Source organism: Strongylocentrotus purpuratus, unplaced genomic scaffold (genome assembly GCF_000002235.5).
Source record: "Strongylocentrotus purpuratus isolate Spur 01 unplaced genomic scaffold, Spur_5.0 spur5_scaffold_4, whole genome shotgun sequence".
Taxonomy (NCBI): domain Eukaryota; kingdom Metazoa; phylum Echinodermata; class Echinoidea; order Camarodonta; family Strongylocentrotidae; genus Strongylocentrotus; species Strongylocentrotus purpuratus.
The window spans coordinates 33,056,262-33,071,910 of NW_022145610.1; the positions used below are offsets into that span (position 1 = coordinate 33,056,262).

Consider the following 15,649-nt stretch of genomic DNA (forward strand, 5'->3'; position numbering starts at 1 on the left):
AACCCCCCCCTTGAAAAAATCCTGCGTACGCCCCTGTCTGTATCATACCCTTAATCCATTTCCATGAAGTACCGAAGCTGTGACATCATAAAAATCTATTCTTAGAATTTCTCAATTTTTTCATTTTCCGAAAGAGCATAATAAATAATGTCCAAATGTGGAAAACCAGTTAAAAAGGTTAAGTATTGGCTGAGATATCACCATCTGAATGAATAGATTTCCTATAGGAAACTGTGTTATATTGCTCTGGTTCATAAAGTTTTGAGCCAGAGCATATAACACTGAGCAGGAACAGGATGACTCCTGGGACCCGCTTCACAAAGCCTTTTTCCAATGACAAATGACTAAATTCAATGACAAATCTGCTGATAACCAATCAGATGAAAGGATTTTACTAGCTTATAATCAAAACTGTAATTTTTCACTGATGCCAAGTTTTGTGAAATGGGGCCCTGTACTAAAGCCTATGGGAAGAAAAGAAATCAGGAATCAATGGGTTGATATAAGCTCTGAGTTCAAGATTTTGAAGATAAACAGAAGTGTGTACCTTTAAAGTTTGAGTCATCAAACAGAATAGATTTTCCTACCTGCATATACTTTGTATATGTTCCTTTATTTCTTGACCAGACATGCATTTTGTAGAAAAATTGTACATATCACACTAAATTTTATATTTTCTTATTACCTTTTATCATTGAAACCTAGGTGTCATTGAGTCTCATGATGTAAATGCCATTAGCGTACAGTATGTTGATGAGATACTGAATTATTTAGTTCATAGCAATATTTCTTTTTTAGAATGCAATTGCATAATCTTCTGTAAGAGATTCTCGTAAGTGTATGGTTGTGCCTAAACATTGTGAGGTACATATTATTTATTTAATTGTATGTCATTTTGTTTTACTCCTTTCTTTTTTGAATCAGATATCAATGAATGCCAAGATGGAAGTAACACATGTGATACAGCATCTCAGATATGCATTAATACAGTGGGAGGTTTCATGTGTCAATGCATGACCGGATTCGTACAAAATGGATCAATTTGTCAAGGTAACATACATGTGTTTTATTTCTATTATTTATTGCAAGAGTATTTTGTTGTGCAGTTTCCTCAATACAATAATAGAAGATTTTTCTTTTTAGGATAGTTTCAAACTATTTTGCTCAATCTCTGCACATATCCTTCTTTCAAAAAATTTGAGTTTGTTTGTCTTTTTTCTATTTTTATATACTCCTTGTTTTCCTAATAAATAAAGAAATTCACAATCCAGTGAAACGCTTTTTTATTACACTGTGCTTGAGCATTCAAGATGTTTTTAGAAATGTTTATAGGTGTTTTACTTGACTAACCAATTAAGAAGAAATTTTCCTCATTATTCTTTAATAATTATGGGAGAACTTAATAACTTCTACATGTTTTTGTTTCCTTTTAGACATCGATGAGTGTGCTGACAGCAGTTTATGTGGAACAAATGCAATGTGTATCAATTCTTTTGGCAGCTACATGTGTAGTTGTGTGAGTGGTTATGATGGAGATGGGATCACCTGTCTTGGTGAGTTTGATATGGAATTCAAGTCATTTACTTTCTCATTATGATATGATAATAATCTATGAAGAACAAAACTAACATGAACAGGATTCCTTGGGTCCTTGGAAATCCTTGGAAATTCTTGATTTTTCAAAGTTGTCCTGGAAAAACCCAAATGTGATTTTATGGCTGGAAACCTGTTTTATAAAGTAGCTGTTATTATTGAGGTAGCAGTCAAAATCAATAGTAGACACTTATAACAATAAACTATTATTTAGTATGGCTTTGATTTTATGTTTCCACCCCTCTAACAAACACCAGTGGTGATTTGATAAAGAAATCATATTTCTCAAATGTACACATTTTAATGGATGATTCCTTTATTACTTCAGTCATAAAAAGGTGATCCATTTGTATCTAGAGAAAATAAAGATAATAATAATAACATTCCTTTCTTGTATAGAACATATCACATTATCACGTCCCTATGCACTTCCAAAGTGCTCTGGAAATTATTACCCTAGCTTTAGCTCCGTCACCTGTTATCAGCGCACAGTGCATGTCAAGGAATATTTGTACTCGGTACCTATTTACCACACCTGGTCTGAGTGTGGCAAATGTAGATTAATGTCTTGCCAAAGGACATTAGTGCCGCGGCGGGACTCGAACCACAGACCTTGTGATCCGCAGTCCGGTGACATATGCACTCGACCACAACATTTTCATTTCAGTACTTATATTGCTTATTCAAGATTAGTTTTTCAATTGATCCCCACTTTCTTATTACATTCTAGCTTACCCATTGATAGATTAATACTTTTGTCATGTTTGCATAATGAATCTTGCAACAAATTGTAATGTTGTTTTGCCCTTTTCATTCTGTTCTATTCGAGATCTCTACACTTCAGATGGTGCTGGCTCATCATTAAGCAGTGTAACTACAGCTGTTCCTCTAGAAACTTCTACATTTTCTATGGCAAGTCAGGTCTTGACTACAGATAAGTCAGTCACCTCACAAATTCAAACCACCAATAACTTACCACTTGTAACATCAACCCCTGGGGAATATACCTCACAGATGAGTACTTCCACAGAGCTCTCAACTGGGACTGTTATTCTTTCGTCTACCACGATTGATGTAACTTCTGAGAATTCTGTAACTGACCCTGAATCAACTGTCCAATTTACTGAGGATACTACCACAAGTGTTCAAGGTTCAACCACAACAGTTGGTACAGGAGGTATCTCAGCAACTGCAACAACCACTCAGTCTTCTATGGAAATGAGTACTGGTGCAGATACGACAGAGATATCGACTTCTGATGTAACATCACGATCTCCTACTACTTCAGGATTCACAACCTCAGGTTTGAGAACTGGTGCAGAATCAACAGAGCCAGGGACAAGGACTACTGAGGAGGAATCAACTAAAGCAGGAACAACTGAAGGATTCACCTCAGATGTAACATCTACTGCTTTACCAACATCAGATATCACCACCAATGGTCTGACTACCGAGGAGGAGACAACTGAATCAGGAACAACTGAAGGATTCACTTCAGATGTTACATCTACTGGGCCGTCAACTTCAGATATCACCACCAATGTTCTGACTACTGAGGGGGAAACAACTGAATCACAAACAACTGAGAGATTCACCTCAGATGTTACATCTACTGCTTCCTTAACATCAGATATCACCACAGACATTCCCTCAACTGGGCCGTCAACATCATATATCACCACCAATGGTCTAACTACTGAGAAGCACACAACTGAATCGGGAACAACTGAAAGATTCACTTCAGATGTTACATCAACTGGGCCGTCAACATCAGATATCACCACCAATAGTCTAACTACTGAGGAGGAGACAACTAACTCGGGAACAACAGAAGAATTCACCTCAGATGTTACATCTACTGCTCTACCAACATCAGATATCACAACCAATGGTCTATCTAATGAGGAGGAGACATCTGAATCAGGAACAACAGAAGATTTCACCTCAGATTTTACATCAACTCTGTCGTCAACATCAGATATCACTACTAATCGTCTGACTACTGAGGAGGAGAGGACTGAGGGAATAACCTCAGATATGACATCTACCGCTCTACCAACATCAGATATCATTACCAATGGTATGACTACGAAGGGGAAACAACAATCTCGCAAACATAGCGATTTTGTACTCTTATATATAAGAGCAGAAATTTGTAAAGAAATCATGATCAGTACAGGTCAAAAGTTGATATCTACTTTAGATAGGAGTATTTGTTTCCCATTTATAGAAAAGTATGGCATGATTGACAAAATTGAAGTAATCAGTGGGGTTGTTTTTGAGTGTGTATATTGTTGACTTGAGGTTCAATTGGTTTGAGAGTAAGTTAGCATCTGCTAAAGATATCAATATCACATTCAGTAGAATAAAAACAAAAAAATATTGAACACTTTGAAGTAATTATGAATTGATAAAAATTATGATAATTATAATATTGATGTTAACAACAATACAAAGTATTCATAATCAGTGTTTATGGGCATTAGTATTGATTTACAGAGAATTAAGAATAAGTCAACATCTTCTCTAGATTAACAAAAAAATAATGTGGGATTCAATGCTTTTTATATATCCATGTTGTCTTTGATATATTTTAAGAATCTAGATGTTTTGTCATATTAAGTAGTATCAAGAAAATCAGTTATCTAACTTTGCGTTTATACCAGATGAAAATGAGTGTGCATTGGTGTCATTAGTTGCTTCCAGGAGGGTAACAACACCACCCCTGCTCCAAAACCTTGATGGTGGTTAAGGTTCTGAATTGTTTCAAGATGTTGTAATTTTAGCCCATAGCTTATGGAACTAGTTGTTTTGTGTAATAAGCTTATGGGACTGAGACAATTCAGTAGTTAACAGCTTAAATCTCTTGCATTTAATTATCATCTTTTCTATGTGTTCATACTAGATGAGGATGAGTGTGCCCTTGGTATTAGTGGTTGCCCCCAGGGGTGTAACAATACCACCCCTGCTCAGAACCCAGATGGTTTCAGTTGCTACTGCTATGAAGGCTTCATCGCTGACCTGCAAGGCAACTGTGTCCGTAAGTCAATTCAATTCAATTCAATTCGCATTTATTTCATTCTCGATTAAAAATCATATTGATACAAGTACCAAAGAGTTCGCTAAACTTCTGGCCATATGTTGCACAAAGAATCACAATTGATTACTAGTCACATTACTTTGAACCAGTCAGGCATCATAATAATCTTGATTTATGTTAATGACACAAACTTAATTCTAACAGAATAGAAGAAGAAAATGGACTGGAACACAGAATATCCAGCAGACAAAATAAATAATAGCACTCCAACAATTTCGATAGAAAATGAATGATTGCCAACCAAGTAAGGATGTGCAGTTCATTTATCCTTGTTTTTACAATATTTAATTCTAGAAAAATCTTGTTTTCAGGGGTGCTCCTTCTCATGACCCCTCTTCAAGCTCAGTCACCCGTCTTTCAGGCTAATTAGGTGATAATGTATAATAAGATTGGTCTCCCGTTTCATTTTCAGCGGAAACAAGCTGCATAAGTACTGTATGTAGCAATGCAGACTGTGTTAATCTCAATGGAATGGAGATGTGTGTTTGCTACAATGGCTACAAATTCAACAGCTCCGACATCACATCTTGTATAGGTAAGCACTATTCTGTTATTACTATTCGTTACTTTGTATTGCCTGTGTCTTGGATAGAGATAATTGAACTTAATCACTCTGACCCTTGACCCTTGGGTCCCTCCCCCCAGTATAACTGATGGGGATGTACAGGTGAACCACTATACATGGGTCACTCTACTCTTGGCGAGGAGTGCAGTGGGTTCTGAACGTGCATCAGGATTAGTTTACTTTTTGACATCGTGTATGAGAGACATCAATCACATTGTTTTACATTGTTTCCTAGTGTGCATCTACATGTATGAATCAGGGAGAGGGCTCATTTCACAGACAACACTAGCTCGGAGTCATCAATCCAAGCTGGGAGGTGTTTCACAAAGCCTTTTTTCAATGAAAAATGACAGAAGTCAGTGACAAATCTGCTGATAACCAATCAGAATCAAGCATTTCAGTAGCTTATAACAAAGCTGTCATTTATCACTGATGACAAGTTTTGTGAAACATCCCCCTGATTTCTAATCATGATCTGTGGATTGACATGAAGACACTTTACTAATTGAGCCAATTCCCTTTAAAATCTCAATTCAACTAAATTACCATTCTCCTTCTTTTCTAGATATTGATGAGTGCACTGATGTAGAATACAGCAACATGTGCAATCAGGACTGTACCAATACCATCGGAGGGTACAACTGCTCTTGTTTTGAGGGGTATTCCCTTATGACTGATGGCCGCACATGCAATGGTAAGATTTGCAAATCATTGACCTTTGACCTTGTAAACTATGACAGGCATACATTCGTAAGAATTATGCGTAAAGAGATGCGTAATAAAGAATACAGTTTTTTGTATACCTTGTACATTCATGTCACGTACATCATTGAGGTTCTGTATCATACCCTTATTCCATTTCCATGAAGTACCGAAGCTGTGACATCATAAAAATCTATTCTTAGAATTTCTCAATTTTTTCATTTTCCGAAAGAGCATAATAAATAATGTCCAAATGTTGAAAACCAGTTAAAAAGGTTAAGTATTGGCTGAGATATCACCATCTGAATGAATAGATTTCCTATAGGAAACTGTGTTATATTGCTCTGGTTCATAAAGTTTTGAGCCAGAGCATATAACACTGAGCAGGAACAGGATGACTCCTGGGACCCGCTTCACAAAGCCTTTTTCCAATGACAAATGACTAAATTCAATGACAAATCTGCTGATAACCAATCAGATGAAAGGATTTTACTAGCTTATAATCAAAACTGTAATTTTTCACTGATGCCAAGTTTTGTGAAATGGGGCCCTGTACTAAAGCCTATGGGAAGAAAAGAAATCAGGAATCAATGGGTTAATATAAGCTCTGAGTTCAAGATTTTGAAGATAAACAGAAGTGTGTACCTTTAAAGTTTGAGTCATCAAACAGAATAGATTTTCCTACCTGCATATACTTTGTATATGTTCCTTTATTTCTTGACCAGACATGCATTTTGTAGAAAAATTGTACATATCACACTAAATTTTATATTTTCTTATTACCTTTTATCATTGAAACCTAGGTGTCATTGAGTCTCATGATGTAAATGCCATTAGCGTACAGTATGTTGATGAGATACTGAATTATTTAGTTCATAGCAATATTTCTTTTTTAGAATGCAATTGCATAATCTTCTGTAAGAGATTCTCGTAAGTGTATGGTTGTGCCTAAACATTGTGAGGTACATATTATTTATTTAATTGTATGTCATTTTGTTTTACTCCTTTCTTTTTTTAATCAGATATCAATGAATGCCTAGAAGGAAGTAACACATGTGATACAGCATCTCAGATATGCATTAATACAGTGGGAGGTTTCATGTGTCAATGCATGACCGGATTCGTACAAAATGGATCAATTTGTCAAGGTAACATACATGTGTTTTATTTCTATTATTTATTGCAAGAGTATTTTGTTGTGCAGTTTCCTCAATACAATAATAGAAGATTTTTCTTTTTAGGATAGTTTCAAACTATTTTGCTCAATCTCTGCACATATCCTTCTTTCAAAAAATTTGAGTTTGTTTGTTATTCACTCTGTCCTTTTTTCTATTTTTATATACTCCTTGTTTTCCTAATAAATAAAGAAATTCACAATCCAGTGAAATGCTTTTTATTACATTGTGCTTGAGCATTCAAGATGTTTTTAGAAATGTTTATAGGTGTTTTACTTGACTAACGAATTAAGAAGAAATTTTCCTCATTATTCTTTAATAATTATGGGAGAACTTATACATGTTTTTGTTTTCTTTTAGACATCGATGAGTGTGCTGACAGCAGTTTATGTGGAACAAATGCAATGTGTATCAATTCTTTTGGCAGCTACATGTGTAGTTGTGTGAGTGGTTATGATGGAGATGGGATCACCTGTCTTGGTGAGTTTGATATGGAATTCAAGTCATTTACTTTCTCATTATGATATGATAATAATCTATGAAGAACAAAACTAACATGAACAGGATTCCTTGGGTCCTTGGAAATCCTTGGAAATTCTTGATTTTTCAAAGTTGTCCTGGAAAAACCCAAATGTGATTTTATGGCTGGAAACCTGTTTTATAAAATCAAGGCGTAATTCTTATTTTCTGCATAATTCTTCTTCAGATGAATAGTGTTTTAAAATAACAAAAAGGTACAACATTGTTATTAACATCAGATTTTGGGGCATTTTTTGTTAAAGAATCTATTTAATTGTTGTAAAAACCTATACATTTCTTTCCTTAGCTCGTCATGTGTAGTGCATAATGTAACGAATATTCTTTTTTTCACTTCCATACCTTGATCTGTAGTTAATTCATGTAAGCTATTAACTGTTCTTCTCTTCCAGATGTTGATGAGTGTTCAAATGGGAATGATTGTCATGAGTTTGCACAGTGTGTCAATACAGAGGGATCCTATAACTGTTTTTGCTTGAGTGGTTACACCGGAAATGGAACATTCTGTGAAAGTGAGTATTTTATCTTTAAGAAATTCAATTCAGTGAAATGTAAAAAAATAACAATGGTTACACCGGAAATGGAACATTCTGTGAAAGTGAGTATTTTAACTTTAAGAAATTCAATTCAGTGAAATGTAAAAGAATCATCCTCTAATATCTCATTATTATATTTAGGTGATAATTGTTGTTAAAGTGTTATCAAAATTCCTTTACATTACTATGTATCTTATTTGATTAAAGATGAAAATTGTTTCTTTTATTTGAATAGGACCACTCTTATGTTAAATTGAATTGGATGTATTACTGTAAATATACTCATACTATTGCATATGTCACTTTATTATGTCATTGCACTCAGTATCATCCATTTTGAAAGCATTAAGAATTGATTTCATTGTGCAAGTAATCTTATTTTATTTTGCATTTGCTCATTATTTTTGATATCCTGAAAAGGGGCAAATGTGATTTACTTGGATCAAAATTCTTTCTTCCAACAGACATCGATGAATGTGTGAACGACACCACCTGCATATCACCAGCGGTCTGTGTTGACACCTCTGGAAGTTTCATCTGTGAATGCCCCAGTGGATATGACCCTACTGGAACCAGCTGTATCAGTAAGTTAGGAATATGGTTCAGACTATTTACTCCTCATACCCCCCCCCCCCCCAAGGCCCCATCTGGCATTCAGTATTACATCCAGAGCTGCAGATCTTGTTCAGTGCCTCTATACCCTTTGATGCATATTGTCCATAGAATTTAAATGAATTTGTTAGATAATTGGGTATTTCATTACCCAATCGATCATTACAGGAAAAAAAATCAAATAAGCCGTCATGGGGTTGTTGTATTTAGGAACTCAGAGACATAAAACTAGATACAATGAATTTAGTAGTTGAGATGATTTAATCTATTCCAAGATGTCCGATCATAATATTGTCATCATGTGTACATAAAGGGGATTGAGCCCTCGACGTTGACTGTTAGCACAGTCTTACAAACACAACATATTTCCCTCTTTTAAAGAGATGAATAATGTTATATAACTAAGTCCAGATATGAGTTCAAAAGTTTATGAGTCCAGAAAATAAAACTTGTTTATTAACAACAAGCCTGAAATTTTATTAACCTATATTGAGCAATTGTTTCATATGAGTCCAAAACTTAAATGTTCCAGTTTTTTAATTTCTATGCTCAATACTTGTCGGCTCTAAGGATTTAAGATCTGTAATCTCGTAGATATCCAGGTCGTCTCCTTAGACGCTGAGAACGACGAACAGTTCGCGGTTCTGCTCGCTGTTGCTCTTGATCTTCAGTGCTTGTAGGGAATGGAAAGGTGTCTTCCCAATCGCTTTCATTCATGTTGCCTGGCTTGCTCGCGATAAGGCGTCTGGTGTTCCATCGCGTTCCGTCATCTAGTACAAATGCATTCGAGCCGAGCTTCTTCACGATCTGTTTGGGTTTCGATACCCCCGAAGCTAGCTTGTGCTTGCGATTTGGACGCTTTACACGAACCCAGTCACCGATAGCGAATTTCGGTGTGATTGCTCGTCTGCGTTTGTCAGTGTACGCTTTCATGCTTTGCTGTTTCCTCTCAATCTCTCTCGCTTCAGCCTGTGTGCTTGCAGGCTCTGAAACCGGTGGTTTCAGGATGTTGAATGGCATACGGAGGTTCCGTCCCAACATCAACTCTGCTGGAGTCTTTCCGGTTAGCGAATGAGGTGTTGAGCGATACGTGCGTAGTAGGGTCTGGATGGCCTTATCGAAGGTCATTCCATCTGCGAGATTCGCTTTCAAGCTCTCCTTGATTACCCGGTTGAAACGCTCTACGCCGCCATTGCTTTGAGGGTTGTAGCGAGTTGTGAGGCGATGTTGAATTCCATTAACGGCTAGGAATTCTTCGAACTGTTCAGACGTGAACTGTGGTCCATTGTCCGTGGTGATAGATTCTGGAAGACCCCACTTGGTAAACATCTTCTCCAAGATGCTAATGACTGATGTCGTAGTGACTGAGCTTGTTGCTGCTATCTCAGGCCACTTGCTATGGAGGTCGTGTACAACTAACAAAAATCGCTGACTTTGGGGAGCGGCTTGGACTTCCCCAAAGATGTCGACTTGAAGTTGCTGCCATGGCTTCTTCGGCCATGGGGTCGGCTGCAGTGGTGCTGGCCGCGGTTGAGTTTTCTCGCTGAGAGTACACGCTTCACAAGATCTGACGAGATCTTCTACGCGTCGATCGATCGCTGGCCACCAGATTGCTTCGCGACATCGTTGCTTCATCTTCACCACACCTGGATGACTTTCATGTGCGGTTTGTAACACACGATGTTGAAGCGATTTCGGGATTACCGCTCGGGTGCCACGGGCGATACACGTGTCGTCGAAGATAGCTAGCTCATTGCGAACACGATGATATGGAACGAGGTCTTCGGAAATCTCTCTAGGCCATGCTGTTTGGAGATAATGACAGACCTTCTGTAGAGTTGCATCTGCGGCTGACTCTGTTTTCAGCTGCTCACGCGTCACAAGCTTTGCGGTCACGTGAGAGATCACCATAAGAACGTAGTCTTCGACGTCGTCTTCGATGTCGCTTCTTGCATGGCTATCGCGATTGCTATTCGCGTTCGGTGTGCGGCTAAGCATATCTGCTACTCGGTTGCGTGAACCCGCGAGATATTCGACCTTGAAATCATATTGGTGCAGTCGATCTGACCATCTGTAGATGCGGAGTGGGCGGTGTCCAGATCCTGAAGTGCTCAACAAGGTTGTTAAGGCTTGATGGTCAGTATGAAGTGTGAACTTGCGACCGTAGAGGTACATATGCCAGTGTTCGCAGGCATAGATGCATGCGAGAGCTTCGCGTTCTCCTGTAGAATACTTTCGCTCTGTGTCCGACAACGCTCGAGATGCGAATGCGACCGGACGTACACTGCCGTCGATCGTTTGCGATAACACTGCTCCGATGGCGAACGCTGACGCGTCTGTAGTCACGTACGTTTCAGCACTTGGAGTGAAGTGAGCGAGAACTGGCGGCTCTGCGATTCTTCCTTTGAGCGTGTTGAATGCGGTCTCTTGTGCGTTGTGCCATTCCCAAAGCGCGTCCTTCCGGAGAAGCTTCTGCAGAGGTTCTGCGATTTCTGCGTATTGTGGCACAAATTTGCGGTAGAAGTTCGTTGTTCCCAAGAATGAGGCTAGCTCCTTCACATTCGTTGGGGCTGGGAGTGTTCGGATAGCAACGTTGTCGAGTGTAGGCGTCAGACCATCTGCAGTGACATGATATCCCATCCTCGTCGCCAGATGTTGTATTTAGGAACTCAGAGACATAAAACTAGATACAATGAATTTAGTAGTTGAGATGATTTAATCTATTCCAAGATGTCCGATCATATTGTCATCATGTGTACATAAAGGGGATTGAGCCCTCGACGTTGACTGTTAGCACAGTCTTACAAACACAACAGGGGTCACAGCTGTTTCACAGAATTTGTTTTAGGATGGCTGATAAGATATTTCTCACATTTCTTGTTCACATTTCTTGTAAATGTAGCTTTATTTACATGTATATATCGAAATTAAATATTTTTGTCACAGTTAATATTCAATAAACATACTTGTACAAACGATGTTTAATCTTTTCAAACATTTTCTGATTATTCTTCTACAAATTCCAATATAAAGGCCACAATTTCTTGTAACTTTAAACTTGTATATCTATCACTAGTTTTCCTTGTGTACATTAGAATAAGATTACAGTAATTATTTAATTCTCTAATTTCTTTCTACCCAGACATCAACGAGTGCACCCTGTCTCAGAATGACACTCGTCGTCATGAGTGTGATACCAATGCTGCTTGTATAGATCTCCCTGGGAGTTATAACTGCTCCTGCTTAGCTGGTTACCAAGGCAACGGACTCCAGTGTGAAGGTGAGTGAATGGAAGTTGTGAGACCACTGATTTATCAGAAGTTGCGGTGATATTTGATTATTGTACACAGCATTATTGTCTGTTAAGTAGCGTACATAGCTCAGTGTAGTGATACATTAAGATGTGTTTGGCATAAAAATGGCATACAATCTGCCTATGATATTTGATTATTGTACACAGCATTATTGTCTATTAAGTAGCGTACGTAGCTCAGTGTAGTGATACATTAAGATGTGTTCGGCATACAAAAATGCATGAGATCTGTTGCAAAGAGACAGAGCTATAATTTAGCTGTGGAGCTTGCATATACATACCTCTAATACATGTACCTTGATTAATTTAAATAATACCAAATCTGGAAATCAGACGTGCTTTATGTGTTTAGATAATCCAACATCACCAACAACTAATGACCATGGATTGAAAATTTACTACTTAATTCTTCCCATAGACGTTACACAAGGCCCGCTTAATTTGCTGCATGCACTGTTTCAAAGTTAAATGGTTGTGTTAAAAAGTACTGTCTCTTTATTGACCTGGGTTTGTCTTTATATTTTGCATCAAATTTCTCCACTTCCAGATATCAACGAGTGTAACACACCAGATGCATGCGTCACCAACTCCCAGTGTACTAACATGAACGGGTCCTACATGTGCACATGTGATGCTGGTTACCGTGGTGATGGTCGCATCCAGTGCAATGATATCAACGAGTGTGATGAGAATCGTATCATCTGTGATGAGAACGCCAGCTGTAACAACATGGTTGGTAGCTACACCTGCACATGTAATGATGGATTCACGTCTAATGGAACTGGGTGCACGAGTAAGTACAAATCCCAGAACTAGTCTCTCAACTAAATAATAATAATAATTTAGCTTTTATATAGCGCTTAATACAAATGTCTCTAAGCGCTTTACAAATATACTATTATCCCGGTCATTGGATACAGTGCATGCTCGCACACAATGTATGCATAATCTCCACTCCCTGGGGAGCATTCCAGCCAGCCAATGTTGAAAAGAGTTGCTTATGATCCAAATCAATAGCAAGTCCCCGAATCAGTCACAAACCTTTACCAGACATAAATGAGTGAATAAAAAACAAATAAATATTTCCTTTTATCTTTTGACATACATATTTTAGAATAATATCAATTTCATCCTTTTAATACAGTCAGACAGAACCTTGGTTTTTCTTGTCTTGAGCTTGAACTGTACTCCTGATAATGAATTATAACCTGTTTTTTCTCCCTACCTTATTTTCAAGATCCCAAACTCTCACAGAACCCCTGATATCTAATCGTCATTTTACAATTATTGTAATCCTTTACCTTATCAAATATGTATTTGTAATGTTGCATTATCTTCTCCCCAGAAAGGGCCTTATAGATTTAACATATCTGAAATGAATGCTTGTTAGACATTTTTACCCTCTGCAAGATGGACAACAATTGATCCTTTGACTGCTGCATTATCTCAGTAGATCCCGTTCTCATTGGCAATGGGTGACAAAACAAAAAGTCATTCTTTCGGTTTCCGGATGAATGAAAGTTCCACTGGAGATATTGAGGCCTTTCTAGCCATGCGTTTAACACAGTAATGATATCTCATGTTGCCTTCCAGATGTTGATGAATGTGTAGAGGATACCCTGAATGACTGTCATCCCCTGGCTACCTGCACAGACACCATAGGAAGCTACATCTGTACCTGTCAGACTGGACTCATCTCCCCTGAAGGAGCTAGAGGCAGATCATGTAATGGTGTGTATTTCAATAACAATTCAAGGAAAATAAAAATGAATTCATGTATAACAGGCAACAAAAGATATTATATACCTCACTTAAGAAATCCAGCCATCTGATTGGTCGAATTGCATTCATAAACTTCAACTGTTCCTGTAAAATTCTCGGTAACCATGCTTAAAACATTTCAATATTTTTAATAACCATGGTTATTAAAAATAGTTGGTCAGCCTCCATGGTTACCCCATAGGTTTACATGTTAAAAAATGGTTTGAGCGATGGAGGATGCCGTATGTGTGCGAAGGATTGGTCGGTAATTTCAATACAATTGAATCTCGATCGATCTTACCGACAATTTTATCTTGCATTGTTGACATGAAGACGAAAATAAACTTCCAAAAACAAAAAAACAACATCTGCCGATAGATCTTGATCTAAGTTCATGCCAATATGCATTGCAAAAGTAAAAGAAGAGTCCGTATATGGAGCTTTTGCGAAGCATTCATCACACGCGAAGCCGGTTTCAATCCATTTTAATGTATATATTGGAGAAAACTGCCAAGCATGTTAACGGCGGGCCATAGCCGAGTGGTCTAAGTGTTGGTTTTCGGTACACCTCTTGTTGTACGCAAGAGTTCGAATCCCGTCTTCGACAAAAATGATAAATATTTTTAATTTGTCATTTTTTAGTCTATTTTTTTTCGGCATATAAAAGTATTAATGACTGCTTTAATATTCGAGAAATAGTTGTTTTCATACGCTCTCGGGAAGGTTACAATTGGGCTATTCCCCTCGGCAAGCCTCGGGGAATAGCACAATTCTAACCTTCCCTTGAGCGTAATAAAACAACTATTTCTCTCAAAGCAGTCATTAATACTATAAAATATACCAACCAAACTGAACATGGTAGTTTAGTCACAGCACTAGAATGGAGAGTACATGGTTCTGGGCCCTGTTTCATAAGACTTGATATCAATAACAAGTTACAAGCTACTGTTATAGGCTACTGAAATCATGGCATCTGATTGACTGAGAGCAAATTTGTCATAGAAATTTAGCATTTGTTATAGATAAAAAGTTTTATGAAACATGCAGGCCCCTGGTCTAGAAACTATCAAGAGCTCTGAAGAAGAAGAAAACAAATTATTGCTTTTTACTGAGAAAATCCAGAAAAGGCTTCTGTGAACCAAAAAGTGATTAATTCTCTGATTGTCTGAAGTGTTGTCAATTTGCACTGGTCTTTCGCTTGTCTATGAAAGTTTGTGTATATCAAAGATTATTTAAGGGTTCCTAGCTATTGTACAAGAGATGCAGAAGCTATGAGAAATGTCTTTCCATAAAAGACCACGTTGAAGTACATAAATAATAGACAACAGCTTTATATCACAAAGCTTTATGTTTTGTTTCAAATCAGCAATAACCATCAGCATCATCACAATTATTTTTTGTTCTTTAATATTGTACATCAGATCTTGATGAGTGTTCACTAGGTATCAGTACTTGTGATGCAGTGATGGAAGATTGTTTTAACACCTACGGAGCCTTCACATGTAGCTGTGCTGATGGCTATGCACTCAGCAGTGGACAATGCCAAGGTATACATTGGTATTGCTCTCTACTTCCCCATTAGGCTGAATTATGAACATATGATTTGAGTGATGAGAACTTATTTTCATTGAAACAGGGTATATGAAGAACAGATGAATCTTTGAGAGAGCCTTCAGATTATATATATCTGCTATGTATAGTCATCTTGAATACATAAGTACAAAGTTTTGTTTAACATGATTTCAAACACATTTA

The 15,649-nt window shown here is 37.5% G+C and overlaps 1 protein-coding gene across 1 annotated transcript in view; it reads left to right on the plus strand.

The window, feature by feature from the left end:
- Positions 1 to 15,649, plus strand: part of LOC100888627 — a 201,883-nt gene that overhangs the window by 102,531 nt on the left and 83,703 nt on the right. Inside the window, exons 56-69 of the mRNA XM_030997330.1 lie at positions 925 to 1,050; positions 1,434 to 1,553; positions 2,423 to 3,673; positions 4,499 to 4,633; positions 5,106 to 5,228; positions 5,824 to 5,952; positions 6,983 to 7,108; positions 7,496 to 7,615; positions 8,065 to 8,184; positions 8,673 to 8,792; positions 11,963 to 12,100; positions 12,681 to 12,926; positions 13,727 to 13,864; positions 15,316 to 15,441. Of these exons, the coding sequence (XP_030853190.1) occupies positions 925 to 1,050; positions 1,434 to 1,553; positions 2,423 to 3,673; positions 4,499 to 4,633; positions 5,106 to 5,228; positions 5,824 to 5,952; positions 6,983 to 7,108; positions 7,496 to 7,615; positions 8,065 to 8,184; positions 8,673 to 8,792; positions 11,963 to 12,100; positions 12,681 to 12,926; positions 13,727 to 13,864; positions 15,316 to 15,441 (3,018 nt within the window). The remainder of the gene's footprint in view (positions 1 to 924; positions 1,051 to 1,433; positions 1,554 to 2,422; positions 3,674 to 4,498; positions 4,634 to 5,105; positions 5,229 to 5,823; positions 5,953 to 6,982; positions 7,109 to 7,495; positions 7,616 to 8,064; positions 8,185 to 8,672; positions 8,793 to 11,962; positions 12,101 to 12,680; positions 12,927 to 13,726; positions 13,865 to 15,315; positions 15,442 to 15,649) is intronic.